The 16,807-nt window shown below is 41.3% G+C and overlaps 2 protein-coding genes across 6 annotated transcripts in view; one reads left to right on the top strand and one right to left on the bottom strand.

The window, feature by feature from the left end:
- The window catches only part of LOC130202381 (tyrosine-protein phosphatase non-receptor type 14-like), a 36,760-nt gene extending 33,696 nt beyond the window's left edge, over positions 1-3,064 (top strand). The window contains exons 20-21 of the mRNA XM_056427875.1: positions 255-418; positions 1,101-3,064. Of these exons, the coding sequence (XP_056283850.1) occupies positions 255-418; positions 1,101-1,229 (293 nt within the window). The 3' untranslated portion in view covers positions 1,230-3,064. The remainder of the gene's footprint in view (positions 1-254; positions 419-1,100) is intronic.
- A 364-nt stretch (positions 3,065-3,428) lies between these two features.
- LOC130202382 (N-lysine methyltransferase SMYD2-like) lies at positions 3,429-11,023 on the bottom strand. 5 transcript variants are annotated; one of them, XM_056427879.1, is made up of 12 exons: positions 10,819-11,019; positions 8,553-8,616; positions 7,879-7,989; positions 7,749-7,809; positions 7,042-7,166; positions 6,817-6,884; positions 6,132-6,234; positions 5,330-5,440; positions 5,115-5,235; positions 4,699-4,873; positions 4,175-4,283; positions 3,429-4,044 (listed from the first exon to the last, which is right to left on the bottom strand). In XM_056427879.1, the coding sequence occupies exons 1-12, from the start codon at positions 10,983-10,985 to the stop codon at positions 3,970-3,972; spliced, it is 1,290 nt and encodes a 429-aa protein (XP_056283854.1). In that variant the 5' UTR covers positions 10,986-11,019; the 3' UTR covers positions 3,429-3,969. The 5 variants fall into 5 exon arrangements, with proteins under 5 accessions (XP_056283854.1, XP_056283853.1, XP_056283852.1 ...); XM_056427878.1 differs by having other exon boundaries at positions 7,749-7,989; positions 10,819-11,021; XM_056427877.1 differs by having other exon boundaries at positions 3,429-4,283; positions 10,819-11,021.
- Between the last annotated feature and the right edge of the window lie 5,784 nt (positions 11,024-16,807).

Raw genomic sequence — 16,807 nt, 5'->3', positions numbered from 1 at the left:
TCCTCATTATCATTATCAGTTTGTGTGACATTTAAGATGCAAACAAAAAGTGATGAATTAATCATTATTTCATGTCTAATTAAAGGAATAGTTTGACATTTTGTGAAATATGTTTATTTCCTTTCGTAGTAGTTTAGTAGTAGTCCATAGTTAGCTGATGAATGTAGATCCAGAAGAGAGAGGACACATTCTCTCTTCAGCCTGGCAGACACAAGGCCCACATCTTACCTGTGTCTCCATCCTCTTTCCTTCAGCCTACCTGGAGGAGATCCAGTCTGTAAGGAGACACACCAACTCCATGCTCGACACCTCGAAGAGCCTCAATCCTCCCGTGGTGGTTCACTGTAGCGCCGGGGTGGGGCGCACCGGAGTTGTCATCCTCACTGAGCTCATGATCAGCTGCCTGGAGCACAATGAGGTGGGTGGACTGTGGACTAACAGGGTGCAAAGAGTTGGAACACAAAGCTTCTCTTAGACGAGAAACATGCATCACATGAATTGATACACTGCTTAATTGTTCGGGATGAAAAAACGTACTCGTCGGTTATTTTGTAAATCAAGATGTTGCCCATGAAGATGCAGACTGTGACTTAAAGGGCCAGTCTGTAGGATGTGGCGTCATCGAATGGTGAGGTTGCAGATTGAAACCAACGGAGACTCAATTAGACATAAACGGCTCATTCAAAGTTGATAAAAATGCTGCGATTCTTATTCTGAGGCGATAATGCATGAAAGAAAACAAACTTTCAATTCTATTTCTGCCAATAGACCCCCTAATACCTACAGACTGGCCCTTTTTAAAGCAGAGTTACGTTATAATATACACTGCATTTGCCAAAACGCATACGCTCTGAAGTATGCAGACCAGGTACATCCAGGCATGATCCCTTTATTATTTCACTCTGTGAATCCTCTGTAGTGAGACGATGCTCATACATGTGAGGAGGCAAGTAAGTGGACTTTTAATGCAACTCTCAGTCTATTGTCTTTTTTAACATGCATGTAGCCTTGTTACTGCACACAATTCATTTTACGGAAAGGATTGTGTCTCACTTTGTCCTCCTTTTTGTCTTTTTATTTGTGGTCGGTCTCTCCTTCAGCCCGTGGAGGTTCCCACCATGTTGTCGGGGCTGAGGCAGCAGAGGATGCTGATGGTGCAGACCATCTCCCAATACACGTTCGTCTACCAGGTCCTCATTCAGTTCCTCAAGAACTCCCGTCTCATCTGAGCCCGGTATGCTGACATTTGTACCCGCATTGCATAACGGCACCAGACAACAACAATGGTACTTCACACGAGGACTGTGCCACAGGAGCGGGTAACTGACGGTTGGATTGGAGATGCAGAGATTCACTTTGAGTTTTCTATGTGGCAGTTTATGAAAATGATGGTGGCTTTTCATACTAACTCACCTCAAAGGAGGAAAGGATTTGCGTAGGCCTGTACAAAAATTGACGACCATTCCTTCTAATATGCCTATGTAGTTATTTTTCCCCCCGGGTTTAATTCTTGGACGTGGTCCTTCGGTTTTACCCCAAACAAGCGTTTGTGTGTTCTTAAGATTTCTTGACAAATATCTTCAGAAATCTAAGTTCAGTTTCATTTTGGATAGATTGCCTGCCTGCTACATTTCTCATTAATTATTTAGCTATTATGAGAAATGGCACTATGCTGCATGAACAGAAGGTGGCAGCAGTAGTATTACTATTTTCTATACTCTGAAAGAGTTTGCCAAACAAAAGTATTCCTTAAATCACTGTTCTAAAATGTTGCTTTTATTTTCAACAGAGTATTGATTAATACAGCAAATATTTACTTCAACATTGTAACAAATGTTTTTATTTATTTCTATCAAGATTGTGGTCACCTTTTGAACTGAACAGAGCATTGACAAGCATGTTGATCCTTGCCCTGTCAATTTTTTAATTTGTCATCTTTGAGCTTTTTTACACATTTTTCCAAAAGCCTTCTTTGTCAATGTCAATAGAGTCTTTCCCATTTTCCTCGATTCATTTCTATTGAGATCCATCTCCACATGCAAACACACATAAACAAGCAACGTGCATTTAAATGCTGCAACTCCTTATGATCAAATGTATCTGATCACATTTCTTACCGAAACACATTTCAAAAGTCTAAAATGTGTTTATTCAATGAATTGGAGATAATTCATGAATGTATCATTTCACAACTTGTAGTAAATAGAGAAATGTGTCTTGATACTGCAAATACTGTATACACTGAATAATTGTGCCTTATTAAAACATGAACCAGGAGAAGCGGACGGCCCTATCTTTGTTTTAGCTTCTGGATGGGTTTGGTAATCAAGATTAAATCTTTAAATTGGTATTTAATAGTTTTTCCTGAGAAGAACAACTAAACATTTCATATAATTTACCTAACTCCCGTTTAAGGATTTGACAGAATACTGATTTATATATTATTTTTGTAAAGGAGAATAGTATAAGTGACAACAATATGCAGCCTTTAGTATCTGATCCAAGCCCAATAGATTACTATGTTGCAATGTTCCTTGATTTCATTTATACAAATGACACACAATAATTTCCTTTAACATGTTTCCTTAAATATGTTTATTGTTTATTTGTCTGAATCGTGATGCAAACCCAGCCGTGTCCAAAGTGACTTTGTACATAATGGGCATGTGAAAAAACGATTTCTACAAATGTTTTATATAGTTTCTTCTTTGGACTTGGTACCCTAAAAATACCGCAACATAATAAACTATGCATGCATTTTTATATTTTAATGTATATATTCTCAAATAAGTAAAAGCTTTATGCTCTCTTGACATATAAGTGTTTTGTTGCACTTCTGTTCTTCGTGACAGTATTTCCTCACACGGCATTCCACTGTTTGTTGATATTTAATTTTTCCCCTTAATTCTCTTTTGGCAAAACTCCCAAATACCTTTTTAAAAGTTTGTGTACATATGTTTTGTATATGCGTTTTCAGTGCATCAAGCCGTTTGTTTTTCTGTCCCCAGACATGTATGAAGCTGTCGTACTTGCTTATTATGCAATAAAGCCTTATTTTCTTTAAGACCGGGGACACAATTTCACTTATTTGAATAATTTCCTTTTGTTGGTAATAAAGATCTTATGCTGGAGAGGGTTTCTCTCACAGAGCACTCTCCCAGTGGTAACGCAAACACAGTGCTCTATGCCAGCCCTACATTGTGATGGGGGGACATTCTGCAGCTTTAATATGACCCCTGTGGTGAGGCAGCCGACCTAATTGGCTGGTGGAAATTGTGTTGCATTGTTGCCACCTACACACACACGTCCACCACTTCACTGTGATGGATGACAGGGTCCAGCTGATGTATCGGCCACAAGCCAAAACAAACATGGAATCATTTGGATAATCTTGTGCTCTACCTACGTCACAAACTCCGTTCACAATGTCAGATTTTCACATTTATTATTTAATGCATGCTTGGTACAAACATATCTTGCATTCAACAAACTAATATGACTGGATACACAACACTGATGTAAACACTGATGAGTCCGATATCCCGAAATTCCATAATACTTTTATTGCATTAAACTTTGCATATGAACACAAATGCTCTCTTTCTGCTTCAGTACAAAAAAAAGAATAGAAAGTGCCTTCAGTTCTGTAAAGGGGGCGGCTGTAGCTCAGTGGGGTAAGGGGGTCGTCCTGCAACCCCAAGGTTGTCGGTTCGATCCCGGCTCTCCCCATTAGTAGCAAGTCGAAGTGTCCTTGAGCAAGGCACTGAACCCCCAGTTGCTTCCCGGGCGCATCACTGCAGCCCACTGCTCCTTAATAACTAAGGATGGGTTAAATGCAGAGAACTAATTTCCCCTTGGGGATTAATAAAGTATATATCTTATCTTATCTTAAAGATCCAAATCAAAGGAGTGCATGCAGTCCCTTGGGGCCAGCCATGTTCCATCATTTCTTTACTTTACTCCTCATTTTTATGCCATCTCTTTGCACAACTCTGTCATGTAGTGGTGATCCTTCCCATAAGCCACCTCCATTATGGCCATTGCCTGTGTAAACAAACAATTGTACAGCGTTATACAACATGCAAGTATGTCCGTGATTCGTAGTTACTGGTATATTGAACCTCGGTTTTGGGTACCAACCGAAACTGTGACGCTGCATATTGAAAACAGTTACCTTCTTGAGAGCGCTGACCCCCGCTGAGCGCCTCTCTAGGCCCATGTACAGACGACCCAACTTCAGAAACATGGAGGACACATTCAAAGAGTAGGATGGATACAGCTTTCTGCATTGGAGAGAGTGCATGCTGATTAGACTTAAATCATTGCTTACAAAGACAAAAGAAGTTGGATGAAGGCATGCACATTGACAACATGCTTTTTCAAAAGGTAATATTTTGCATTAATGTCATGATAAAACAATGAATTTAATTTTCCTCCTGTACTGTAATGGTAAAGAAAAGAGACGGTGAAACTAAATGTTTGACTTTCTTAATCACCTTCATTACTTTTTATACAGAAATTGATGGACTTGCACACAACAGATTAAAAAGAGGTCAAACTGAACAAACGGAGGCAAAGCTATCCTGACTATTAGTTCCTGGTATAGTTCAATATCTTTTATAAAAAATAATTTAAAAAACTACAATTCCCACAATGCAATCTGAAATCATGTGTTACTTTGTCTCATGTGGTCTCAACCTGTAATGTTTGATGATCTTTTCGCCGTATCTGAGCGTTCCGTCCGGGTCTTGCATGTAGAGACAGACCCCCATGGCCTGGTACATCACGTGCAGCATGTAGACGTTGGCGTCATCAAAGACGGCTCCCATCTTCTCCAGACTCTGTTCACACATCTCCAGCAACTCACTAGGGGGTGCCACAGAGTCAAGGACCGTGTCGAAACAAGCTGAGGGGTTTTACTGAAGCATCAACGGGGCCTCTGATCCTATAGAGTCGGATGTTTCACAGTCTTGAAAGCTACTTTGCAGAAGGATAACCGTCTGCTTCAGAGAGCTTCATAGGCACTAAACGGGCCCGCGGGTCTCCTTGAGTCAAAATCAAAGTGCAGATGAATTGTACATCAGCCTCTTGGCTGTTACTTAGCGAGAGGATATTCTTTGTGTGTTTCACAGCCCGGAACTCTCCGATGGTTTTCCTGGCGTACCGCACCATGTTGCTGATGACCTCTGGCTCGATGGGGTCACTCTGCTTGCGTACTTTCAACTTTTCTTTGTCCTAGAGGTGAAAACGGGACAAAACTATCAAGTTTTGTTTCTCCGTGAATTGCAATTCTATGATTTTGTCTTTTTTTCCACTGGGCACTTCTTGCCTTGGACATGTTGTTACAGTCCTGGCAGTCACAGGTGAAATAGTAGCACTCTCTCAGCCTGTTGTTGCGGTCGTCTGTCGGAAAGAGGACGTCTATGTAGCTGATGAGCACCTAGAGGTGGAAATAACACGTGGGAATGAACACGCTTCCCTTGATGTTTTTCTTCTTGTTTGAATGTCTCCATTTGCTGCCAGATAGATTTTAAACTTCAGTTCAGGAGCTCAGTCTGAAAATATATAACCCCACTGGCCTCTTAAATCAGCTGCTACGCCCCTGCCCCCAGAAACCACACACAGTCTTTTACAGGGTTGCCTTTACACCCTGACAAGTAGCAGTGATGCTCATGCGAGCCTTCACACTCCTGTCCTCGCCTTTCAATCTCCGCCTGCAAAGCTTCTCCACCTTAACATACTATCTCAGCCATAATGTATTTTCCTCCAAAATCTCCAGTGTTTAAAAAACAAAAAAACAACTATCAAGTTTGTTTCAAGATCTAATGGAATAATTTGACATTTTGATTACACAGGAGTATTATATTGTTTAAACATAACACATCTACTGTTCTTCACTAGTTTGAATGTCATGTTGTGATTATGTCTTGTTTTTTTATTTGGTGCGTGCTGAACCACCACATTTGAATCCAATGAAGGTCACAGATGGACACGTTGTATACACACTCATTAAAACGTCTCCCTTCTCAACACACACACACACACACACACACCAAACACAAACACACACACACATGAACAAAAACAAACTGAACCCAACCCCTCTAATGGCAGCTGTCCCGTTTCCTCACTTCATCTCCAGGCTTCATGTTCTGCACCGCCCGAACCTCCGCTGACGTCCCGTTATTTGTGACTATGACGCTGGGACAACAGCTGTGGTTGATCAGTGCCACACTGGGAGGAGACGGACGGAAGGAAACGGAGAAGACTACAAATCAAGCTTTCTATTTTTTTTACAGTGAAGTAGGAGCAGAGAGAAAAGTGCCAACTTAGGCATATACTATACTTAAATATGTTTGTGATCTTGCTACTACCTGGGTGGCAGGATGGAAATCTCTTAGAAATTTGCAGAGAGGACAAATTCACTCTCGCACAGCCGTTAAAAAAAATATAAATCTAACAGCCTCATTTAACCACCACATGATAAACTGGGGAAGTATTGACAATATGATTGTTAAATGTTGCCCTGAATACTAATCTTTATACATGACCAAATACAGCTAGTTGTAGCTTTCAGCATTCATGGAATGTTTTTTTTTTTACAAGAACAATAACTGGAGTCCCAATCAAATGACCAATGTCCAAAAATAAAAGGAGGTAACTGCCACGTAACCAAAAAAGCAACCTTGAGGAATAAACACTAAGACATATAAGCTGTAGGGAGGGGAGACCGCCCTGTGCACTCTACTACGCGTACAGCCGTTGTTCAAACGGTACACAATGACAATGTGCTCCTATGCATGTGTTCCTCCTTACTCTGGGTAGATTGCAGTACCGATGTTGGACAGTTCATCGTCCTCTATAGTGAAACCATTACAGGCAACCTGTTGAATAAATGACACAGGAAAGAGAAAGAAAAAGTTCATCAAAATATATATAATTTGCTGTGCCTTTGCTCTTCTTTAACTCATGGAGTCATGGACCAGCACATTGTTAGTATAACATAGTAAGGCCTATTTAACAATGATTTGTGTGTGGTACCTGGGCGAAGAGTGTGAGAAGGTCTTTATGGTCAGGAAACTCCAAATGTTTGGAGAAAAAACGATGCAGTCTGGCAACATCTGCCTCGTGCATCTCTCTTTTCTCATTATCTACGTCCTCCATGTCTGTTTCAGGAGAAGGGATAGATATTTTGATTGATTAAATGTGTATTTCGTAACCTGCATAGTATGCATACTCTTTAAAAAAATATTTTTAGACTATCTATGATTGCCTTTTGATAACTACTAGAAACAGCCTAGACTTTGATTTTTATTCCACACACACCATCTACTTTTATACATGTAGTATTCTATCAAATCAGGGAATATTGGTCGATATGCTTTGTTATGGTTTTGAACTGAACCTCGACTATGAGTTCTCTCATGATGACTAACTCAATCAACGCCATTTAAATTACAGACAGTCGGTGAGCACTGTGTTTGTTAGTCTAAAGTTGTTTCACTCACTGCGATGTGTAATTCAACCCACACTTATGTGATATATATATAGAGTTGAGGCCTTGAGTGTTTCTGGCAGTCTAATCTGAATGGGTTGTGCTTTTTTGAGAGCGATATCTCGTGACCCCTAGGACTGAAGTACAAACTCAGAGTCTCTGGACATTTTATGCTAAATCTAACACTTGCCAAGTGGGTTCCTTAATAAAAAATTTAAAAAACATGCATGTGTGTTAAAGGTGAATCACTCACGTGATTGTATCTCCTCTATGAGTAAGATATTCTCCGAAGCACATCTTTCTTTCATTGTTTTCTGTGGAAAAAGAGGCATGATTATAAACAGAATAATGTGCCATACATTGTTTTTTATTAACTGGCCAACCTTCTTGGCGAGGATCCGAGCCACAAGGCGACATATCTCTGAAGGGCACCAGTTCTCTTTGAATGCAATCATGGCAGAGCACTCCAGCTTGTGCATGGCCCAGTCCTCTTTCTACACAAAAACACACAACCCTGACATTTAAAGCCCATTCAAGTGTGAATATCTAAGGTTCAGCAAACTATTTAGAGTAGAGGACCCACCACAATGTTTCCCTCACCTCTCACCATGCAAACTCATCCATTCATTGACCGCTCGTCTCCATTCTCTGAGTTAGTTCATCTTTACCCACGGGTGTGACATGCACCAGAAAACAAAATTAATATGGATGAAAAAGGGTAGAACAAAAATGATCATTACTACTGGTGCTACTACTAGTGGGGCAACACGTGTTAGGTTTTGCTTGTGGGTGGCATCAGAGAACAGGACATATCTCCCCTAAAACACAAGGTTCATCCCCACTGTGGCTGTTTTAGGTCGTTTTAAACGTAGCTTTGCAGGCTCAGCTAAAATGTCCACAGGGCAATATTATCATTCCTTGAATGAATCTCCTTGATTTCCAACAGCCGTTAGAAAGGCAATACCCAAATAGTTTGGAGCTCTGAGCTACTTTACAGGGTCCGATATCTTTCTCTACGTTCCTGAGTATTTGTGTCGCTCCCCCAGCTGCATCCTACCTGGCATTTCACATTGCAGTAGAAGGCTTTCTTGCACTTCCCGCATCTCGCCAACTTCTCTTTCCTATGTATGAGACACAGAGAGATAGTCTATTAGTTCATGGGTTGTAAACAGCATATGATTAGAAAAAGATCCTCACACTTCCTTGTATGATGTACTTCTCCAGATACACAAACACTAACATCAGACATCTGAGCTCAGAATAGATCAACCTGCATACAAAGATCAAACTTCAATGTATCTGTATGTGAGTATCTACTTGTATTTGAAAGAAAGAAAGAAATGTACACTTATAGTTATCCCTATGGGGAAATTCTTCTCTGCATTTGACCCATCCTTAGTTATTAAGGAGCAGTGGGGATCGAACCTGCTACCTAGTGGTTACGGGACGACCCCCCAAGAGCTCCAGCCGACCCCTAATTTGAGTCTAGCTGCTTGAGTTTGTATGTGTCTAAACATCCTGCTCCATTACTCTGAAACAAGACGCAGCAGTTGCTGTCGGCCCATCATAATTAAGGCAATGAAGCGCTTCTGTTGTATTAATAGAGCTGACCTTACCACTGACCAGCTGCGTCTCTTCATCACATTGAAAAGTAAAGCAATAGTCCATCCATTTAATTGTCAGACTGTCGGGCGGTGGCTGGAACACACAGGTGTAACTCAGTCTCATGTTGATGACTGATTCTTACACTCACACACAGTCTGCACTCTACTCTACACACAGTAGCCAACTGAGCTGTGTCAAACAGAATGGATCCTCTCACAACGGGTTGTACTGCATATATAGCTGTATCTGTTTGTCTGTCAGGATGTTAAAATTGCATTCATGTATGAAATGTGCTATATAAATAAACTTGCCTTGCCTTGCCTTAAAATGTTTCCTTCTTCCCGTTTCTCTGCCAAGATGTTGAGGTCTCTCTGAAATTAACACGGTGACGTTCTAGTTACGCAAGACTATGTTCATATGTGAGAGAACACAGATACAGAGAGGACACAGTATAACAGCAACACTGTCCATCATCTATAATGAACCTTTCATATTCTTATCAAATACAAAGAATGACCATAGGACAATAAACACTAGATTATTAAATCAGATTTTATCTGTTTGTTATTTAGCCTATAATAACGACTGCCTGGATGGTGAAAAAAAAGACATGTCACAACTTGATTCATGATAAAACCATAAATAGCTGTGCGTCAGTCACTTTGAACTTATCTCAGGAGAATATGTTTTTTATGACCTTACTGAATTATCGCTTCATAAACTGTATGATATAATATCCTCCTGAGACCCAGCCCATTCATTTGTGTCCTCCACAGAGTCTGTGGTGGACATGTTGGTTTTGCATCTCTTCTTTGACTTCTTTGAGTTCTTCTATGAAGTCCTGCTGTTGACTAAAGAGGACATCATGGGCCTTCCAGTGATACCACATGGGTGGAGGTGGGGTGATGACAACTTCCTCTTCCGTTTGACACAAGATCAACCAGCCCATTTTAGGGAAAGTCAAAAGATACGTCAAATATTGCTTAATTATTGTCTTTTTTACTATGATATTCAGATATGTTCTTGTTTATTAACATGTCAGGAATGATATATTTAGCTCTGAAATGTATGAATGTCAATCATAGTGGACACCAGGACAACATTGATGTATTTAATGACTCAAGATCGTATATGAGGTGTACCAAATGCACAATATTCCTCTACATTACCAGGAATATCATAGCTAAAAATAAAACATGCAACATAATAAATGAAGAAAAGTAAAGAATGATGAACAAAGGATTAGTTTAGGTAATCCAAATTAAAATAAATATATCGGTTCTAAGTTAGTTCTGGACATAAGATGTTCATTTTTAATAAAAAGTGCAATGTATTATTAGTTTAATATCACTCTACAGCCGTCATTTATTAGTTTATCTTCTATATTTTCTGTCTTTTCACACGAAAATTGTCCTGAGGTCCACTACAGTGGACATGCTGTAAAATTTAAAATCAAAATAATTTTCAAAATGTTTAAATTGTAAAATGTTTATTGAACTCTAAATAGGTAGAAATCACATACAAAAAAGAAGTTAGAAGACACCATTTCCCCTCTGTTCTCAGGAGGATAAAATAGTATATATCTGCAAAAATAGAGCATTAGGGACATTCTCTGCTATTTAAAGCCCCATCAGGAATCACACCTACAGTGATGAGTCGATTCGTTGTCGTTTCACAAATAGAAAAGTCAATCGGATGGAAAGTGAGCGGTCACTGACCTGGCGAAGCAGAACTCGCAGTTGTATCCTCTCTCCTCTAATGACAGCACATACGTGTACGCCGGGCAGGAATACAGCAGCTCTCCGACTTTGAAGGGTCTGGTCACGCGGAGAGCTCGTCCTTTACCCGGGCTGTCGAACCTCTCGAGGCCCGCGATGCTGCCCATGGTGGTGCCTTCTCCGATGGTCTTCCTCCACAGTGACTCTTCACTGGCCAGGACCGAGAGTCACGTTGAGGTTACCAACTGCTGTCAAGCCAACCCGCACGTTTTTTTCTTTCTTTTTTTCGGTACGCGTGTGCACGAGGCATTACGGTATTATTCTCAAGCAAAATTAGTTTGTAACTAAGGACCAATTCTTTTTTAATCTAATCTTAAATTAGAGGCACATTTGCGCATGAATGTGAAGTCCTAGAGCTTTTATTTTGAAATTCAACATCAGAGTCTCCTAAAATTGGAAGAGGTATAGCTTCCCTGCTACGCTATCGATGTATAAGTATTACTTTTTCGAGTTATCATTCTGGAAATGAATGATTTGTCACTGTATCTATATTTAAACGACCATACGGGTTAAAAGACAAAAATAGGGATAACTCCCAGATCGGACAACGTCGTGGTATTGACCTGTTAATCACACGGTGTCCAAGTCCTCCAGACAAACACATTCCGGAGAGGACCGGAAACGATATGCACCAAGAATCCCAGGCCATTATCCCACTGGATACACCCTAAATCACCATGGCAAACACACTTATATTAGCTAAATAATTGTGAACTTGCAGGCAGAACACCTGCCATAATACTTTTCGTTTTTTGTGTGATCAAATCTTTTATTGGTTTTCGAGATATGCACATGCAAAGGAAAATATGTACACATTTTACTTATACAAAGGAACTCAGACAAAAAACATTACAAAAAGAATATATATAAATGTTAAAAAAGCGTATATATATATATATATATATATATATATATACGGGTAGACATGCAAAAACATGCACACATATATTAACATATATATATGCACATACCTGCATACCTCTTATACATACACATACATAAATACTGTAAATGTACCTCCCTCCCACTTGTGGAGACGCCCACCCCTGACCCCCGCCATAATAATTTTAGAATACTTGTTTTTTTACTCTCAGGCATTAAACTTATCTGACGCCATGCCAAGTCACGTTTGGGTTGTGTTCAAAACAAAAACCAAGCTGTATTGCCCACAGGTCCTCTCCACAGGTCACATGAGGCCCCCTGGTGGCGAAGGCCAAGAATTACTTTGCAGTCAATGTCTACTCTATTATTACTATTTCATCCTCTGTGTTGTGACGGCGGTGCGTTTGTAGATCAGCTAGACCCACAGTAAAAGTGAAAAGTTCACTGGCCTTGGTTCCTTTATGCATTACGTGTGCTGCTTTGTTCATCATGAGAGAGATCGGGTCAGATTAATAGAAAGAGATATTACATTCCTATAGCTGGGGGCCACTTTTGACATATTGTGCCACCATGTGGGTGTTGATTGCAAGTACACCCTCCAATGACCGAGAAGCCATCCATGATGCATCACAGTCCACCAAGTCGCCGTAGACAGATTATCCCGAACACTCAGTGACCACAGGCTCTCCTGATGTGCACAGAGGGAGAGCAGGTCAGCAACTTGATCTTGAGTCAATTTAAATATGTATACACACACACACACACACACACACACACACACACACACACACACACACACACACACACACACACACCACGGTGAAGATTTGTCCATCATCTGTGTCTGAAGGCTTTATCCAACCTTACCCCAGATTTTCCCAGATTTATTATAATTTCATTCCCCCCCCCCCCCCCCCAGTCTTTCAATCTAAAGATTTGTTCCTCCTCTATTTTTTAATAATGTCCAAGCAAAGGAGGCATGTCCCCGGGAGATTATGTTGTCGTCTTTGGCGTCTCGTCTTGATTACATCAGAGGAACCTGATTTGATTTGGAAGAAACTCCCATGTTCCAGTCCGCGATCCGTTAGACCTCACCACTGTGCTGATTTCTTGCTTTGTCAGAGGGGATGATCTTGATGAATATGATCTGAAAGAGAGGGAGGGAGTGGGGGATTAGGTGAAAGGATTATTTTTTCCAATGATGAGAAATAATAAGAAACAATAAATCCTAAGTAGATTTAGTTCTCAAGGAAACCCTGTTATAGAAAATCAAGGGAATAAGAGACCGGCCAGAAGAGATACAGGGCAGAGGTATTAAAGAGATACAGTCGGCCTGACCTGCTGGGTCTGAGAGACCTGAACTCACATCAGTGAATCCCACCATGACATTTGTACACAGTTATTACAAAGTTATTATAAACTTCAGTCATTTGGCACTCAAAGTTATGTCTAAAACATGTTTGGCCTTATTTACAGAAAGCAACAGCGCTGCAAAGATTAGTTGATTCATCAATTATTCTTTTTAAACCAGTGCATTTATTATTTAAGCTGTAGATCAAGCAAAACGCTTCTGCAGCAGCAGCTTCTCTAAAGTGCGGTTTGGCTGTGTTCCACTGTTGTATATCAATATTTCTAGAGGGACTATGTTTGGGATTCAGACTGTTGATCTGTATTGGAAGACATTCCTTCAGGCTATGGTAAACTGTGACGTGTGCGCTTTTGTTTTTGCTATTTTAATGAACCGAGACAAGAACAAATGAAAAACAATGCAGATTACTCATCACAATAACTGTTATAGTTGCAGCCTCAGAAAAGGGAATTGTGATCGCCATTCTCCACTATTTTAAAAGACCACATGATTTATTGATTATTCGAGAAAATAATTAACAAATTAATCCACATATTTTAGTTGCGGCCAGACATAGGTGACTATGTCCAGGCTAATGCCAGATGTATACAGAGACCCCTATTAAGATTGACTCCTGATTGTGTGCTCTCTTATCATGGAAATCTCTGTGAAAAATATGTTTAGGAAATCACAAGTTGTAATAATACATGTAAGTGAAACTGCTCCTGGTCACACTTTTTGGCTCTCCGTAAATAATTGCTAAATCATTTTGCAAATCGAATTTTACGTGTGACACGTTAATGAAATGGTATTTCCCCGCCTTCTTACCGGAGTGTAATAGAAACGGGGCCCCAGGTCCAAAGCTCAAAGCAGAACAGCTCTTCAATGGAGTAAATGACGCTGGTAATCAAAGTCGACATGCCAAGCACACGGAGGAGCATCGTAAACAACAGGAGGCATCACACTGCACACACTGGGCATTTCAATTACAGACAAGTGTGTTCTCTCTCAGCTTTGCAGGTGGACTGGTTCATTGTTAACATAGAAAAACAGTGAAAACATCTAAAGGTTTGCAGTACCAGTATTATTCTCTGTATTTAAAAATATAGTTTTATTATTATTATCATCATCAATGAGCTATCCAAGGGAAGGTAAACTGTGTTAAAAGGCTTATTGCATATCTACACTTTTACTGTGTCATAATTTATCTGCACATTGTCAGAGCGCTCTTCCCCCTGCACCTCTTCAAGGATCAAACAACATAAGCACTCTGGCTGTTTTCACACCCGATCGGAAAAAAAAATACTGTAGATATAACTTATGACCGTACTGTTGATGGATGTGCATTGTCACATCGGGACCCTCATAAAACAGCAGCTGCTAATGCCTCAATTGCCACGAGGTCGTGGACGAGGGTTGTGTGTGAAATCCAGAGCGGTTAAAGACCCCGTGCTGCTTTCGGTCCTGCGGTGGTGAACCAGGCCTTCTGCCTTCATACCAGTGACCTTGTCATCACAGGCCATTCCCAGGCTGCTGTGCTAACTAGGGGGTCATCAGCAGGACACGGCTGAAGAGATGGACAGTGCTGTGTGTTTGCAAAAACAGTGGAAAGAGGACGGGGGCCGAGGGGTCATTCCGGGCCGTGTTCTGGGAGGGGTTGCGTGTCAAGATCCGACGTAATTGGGCCTTCATTGAGCCCAAGCAATGTACAATAAATCTACATTCTTTCTGGTGAACTCACCGGCTGAGACAGTGTCTGCCATCCCGACTCGTCCCTTGTCCGTCAGTTAGGGAGCCAAGCCTTAAGCCTTAACCCCCCTGTCTCCACTCCTGGCTTGGGGGGGGGGGGGGGGGGGAATGTGACGCCCACCCGCCCGCTCGCCCGTCTTAGCCCGGCGGTCTTTGCGAGCTCGGAGCCGCATCTCCCACTGTTTATCCATGTGTCTTTGCTTTGGCTCGGGCCCTGTGCTGCAGGCCCCTGTGGGCTGAGTGGGGTCCTCTGCCCTGTGTCACCCACCTAAGCTCTGCTTTCACTGCAGGGCTTAGCGCCTCACCCCTCGGCCGCTTTATGAGCAGACAGCTGGGCTAATCTGTCTCCCTCTTTCTTTCTCCTTGGGTCTTGCTCTTGCTCATTTGGTTGTCTGTTTGGATCCTAGTTTGCTCAGATGGATCACCGACACTGCTTTTATGAGACAGCTGTTTACTGACTTGAGACTTGAGCCTCGGTCCTCGCTCCATCAGGATAATGCAACGAAATGAACTTTGCAGAACTTTCTACTCCTCTTTATTGAGTTGGCTTTCACTTGTTATTAATTACTTTGACTCTCTAAAAGGTTCAAGGCACGAGCGGAAAAAAAATGTGTACGGAGGTGTTGTGTGTACGTTATGCACACGATGGGCTGACATCCCCTGCACACCTGAACTGATCTCAGAGCAGCTTCTATGAAATGTGTCCATTTACAATAGTGCTACATTATTTAAACAAAGATGCTCACAATTACTTTCTTCAGCTTCCTAAATGTGAGCATTTGAGAGTTATCTTTGTCATGTATGATAGTAAACTGAAAATCTTGGTTTTGTGCTTTTGGTCAAACACATTTGATGAGGTCATCTAAACAAAAACCGAGGAATCGAATAATTGTGAACATTCTCAGCTGATCGTTGCAATTTAAAAAAACGACGAGGTCAGCATTTCAGGTGCTCCACTGTGCGCTTGTTAACTTTGTTTGTGTAGCTTAAGAGACTTAAGCCTACACGGTTTGCTTATAGTATCAGTTCAAATGCAGTATGGACATTTTTATTTGTTCATTTTAAAGAAACAGTAAAACAATAAGGCTGTTAATTGTATCCTGTCGTGACTCTACTCTTTATTTATACCACTATGAAGTGCTCGTACTTGGATATAATTAATCTGCTGTGAAATGACTATAAATAGACATATCATTGTTAAGCCTGAACGTTATGGGGACATTTCTGAAGTCTCCGACATGAGACTTGAGCCATGATTTTGTGAACACGTCTGCATTACGGAGACTGACATCATCCCTTCACTCTGCATTCTTTCCATCTTCCATTTTACCCTGCACCCTTCATCCTCCCTTCTTTATCCTCTTTCTCCTCACACCATTTCTCCCAGTCCAAATACCATCCCGGCGTTCTCCATCTTTCCCCCCCTCCTCCTCCTCCTCCTCCTCCTCCTCCTCCTCCTCCTCCTCCTTCTTCTCCCTGTCCTCTTCAGCCGTCCGGCTAAACTTAGAAGTGAAAACAGTTGCAGGGTGACACCAAGGGCTAAATCAGACCAGAACAATAGCTTTGCCCCTTGTCTCCTCTCCTCACCCCCTCATCTCCCCCTTTAATAGACTGCCATTGTTCTCTCTCCTCACTGTTGCTCTTTCAGGGAGTTTGTTAGCTATGCTAATGAAGGTTGGGCTTGTGTGGGTTTAGCGAGTGGGGATTTGATGCTCTTTAACTGGGCACTTTTAGAAAGGAGAGGCGGTCATAAGTGTGGCCGGGCAGCTATTTACCAACAGTCAAATGTCACCGGCGTGTGGCGGCGACACAGCGGTGGTCGAGATCTGTTACATTTCTCATGCACTTTCTTCAATTAGATATCTGGAATAAACTGGAACTGTCATAACCACAATAGTCTGAGAAATGTGTCGAAGAAAATATATGCGAGAACATACCAGTGACCCGCTT

This window comes from Pseudoliparis swirei, chromosome 12 (genome assembly GCF_029220125.1).
Source record: "Pseudoliparis swirei isolate HS2019 ecotype Mariana Trench chromosome 12, NWPU_hadal_v1, whole genome shotgun sequence".
In the NCBI taxonomy this organism is placed as follows: Eukaryota; Metazoa; Chordata; class Actinopteri; order Perciformes; family Liparidae; genus Pseudoliparis; species Pseudoliparis swirei.
This window is presented reverse-complemented; position numbering and strand designations above follow the sequence as displayed.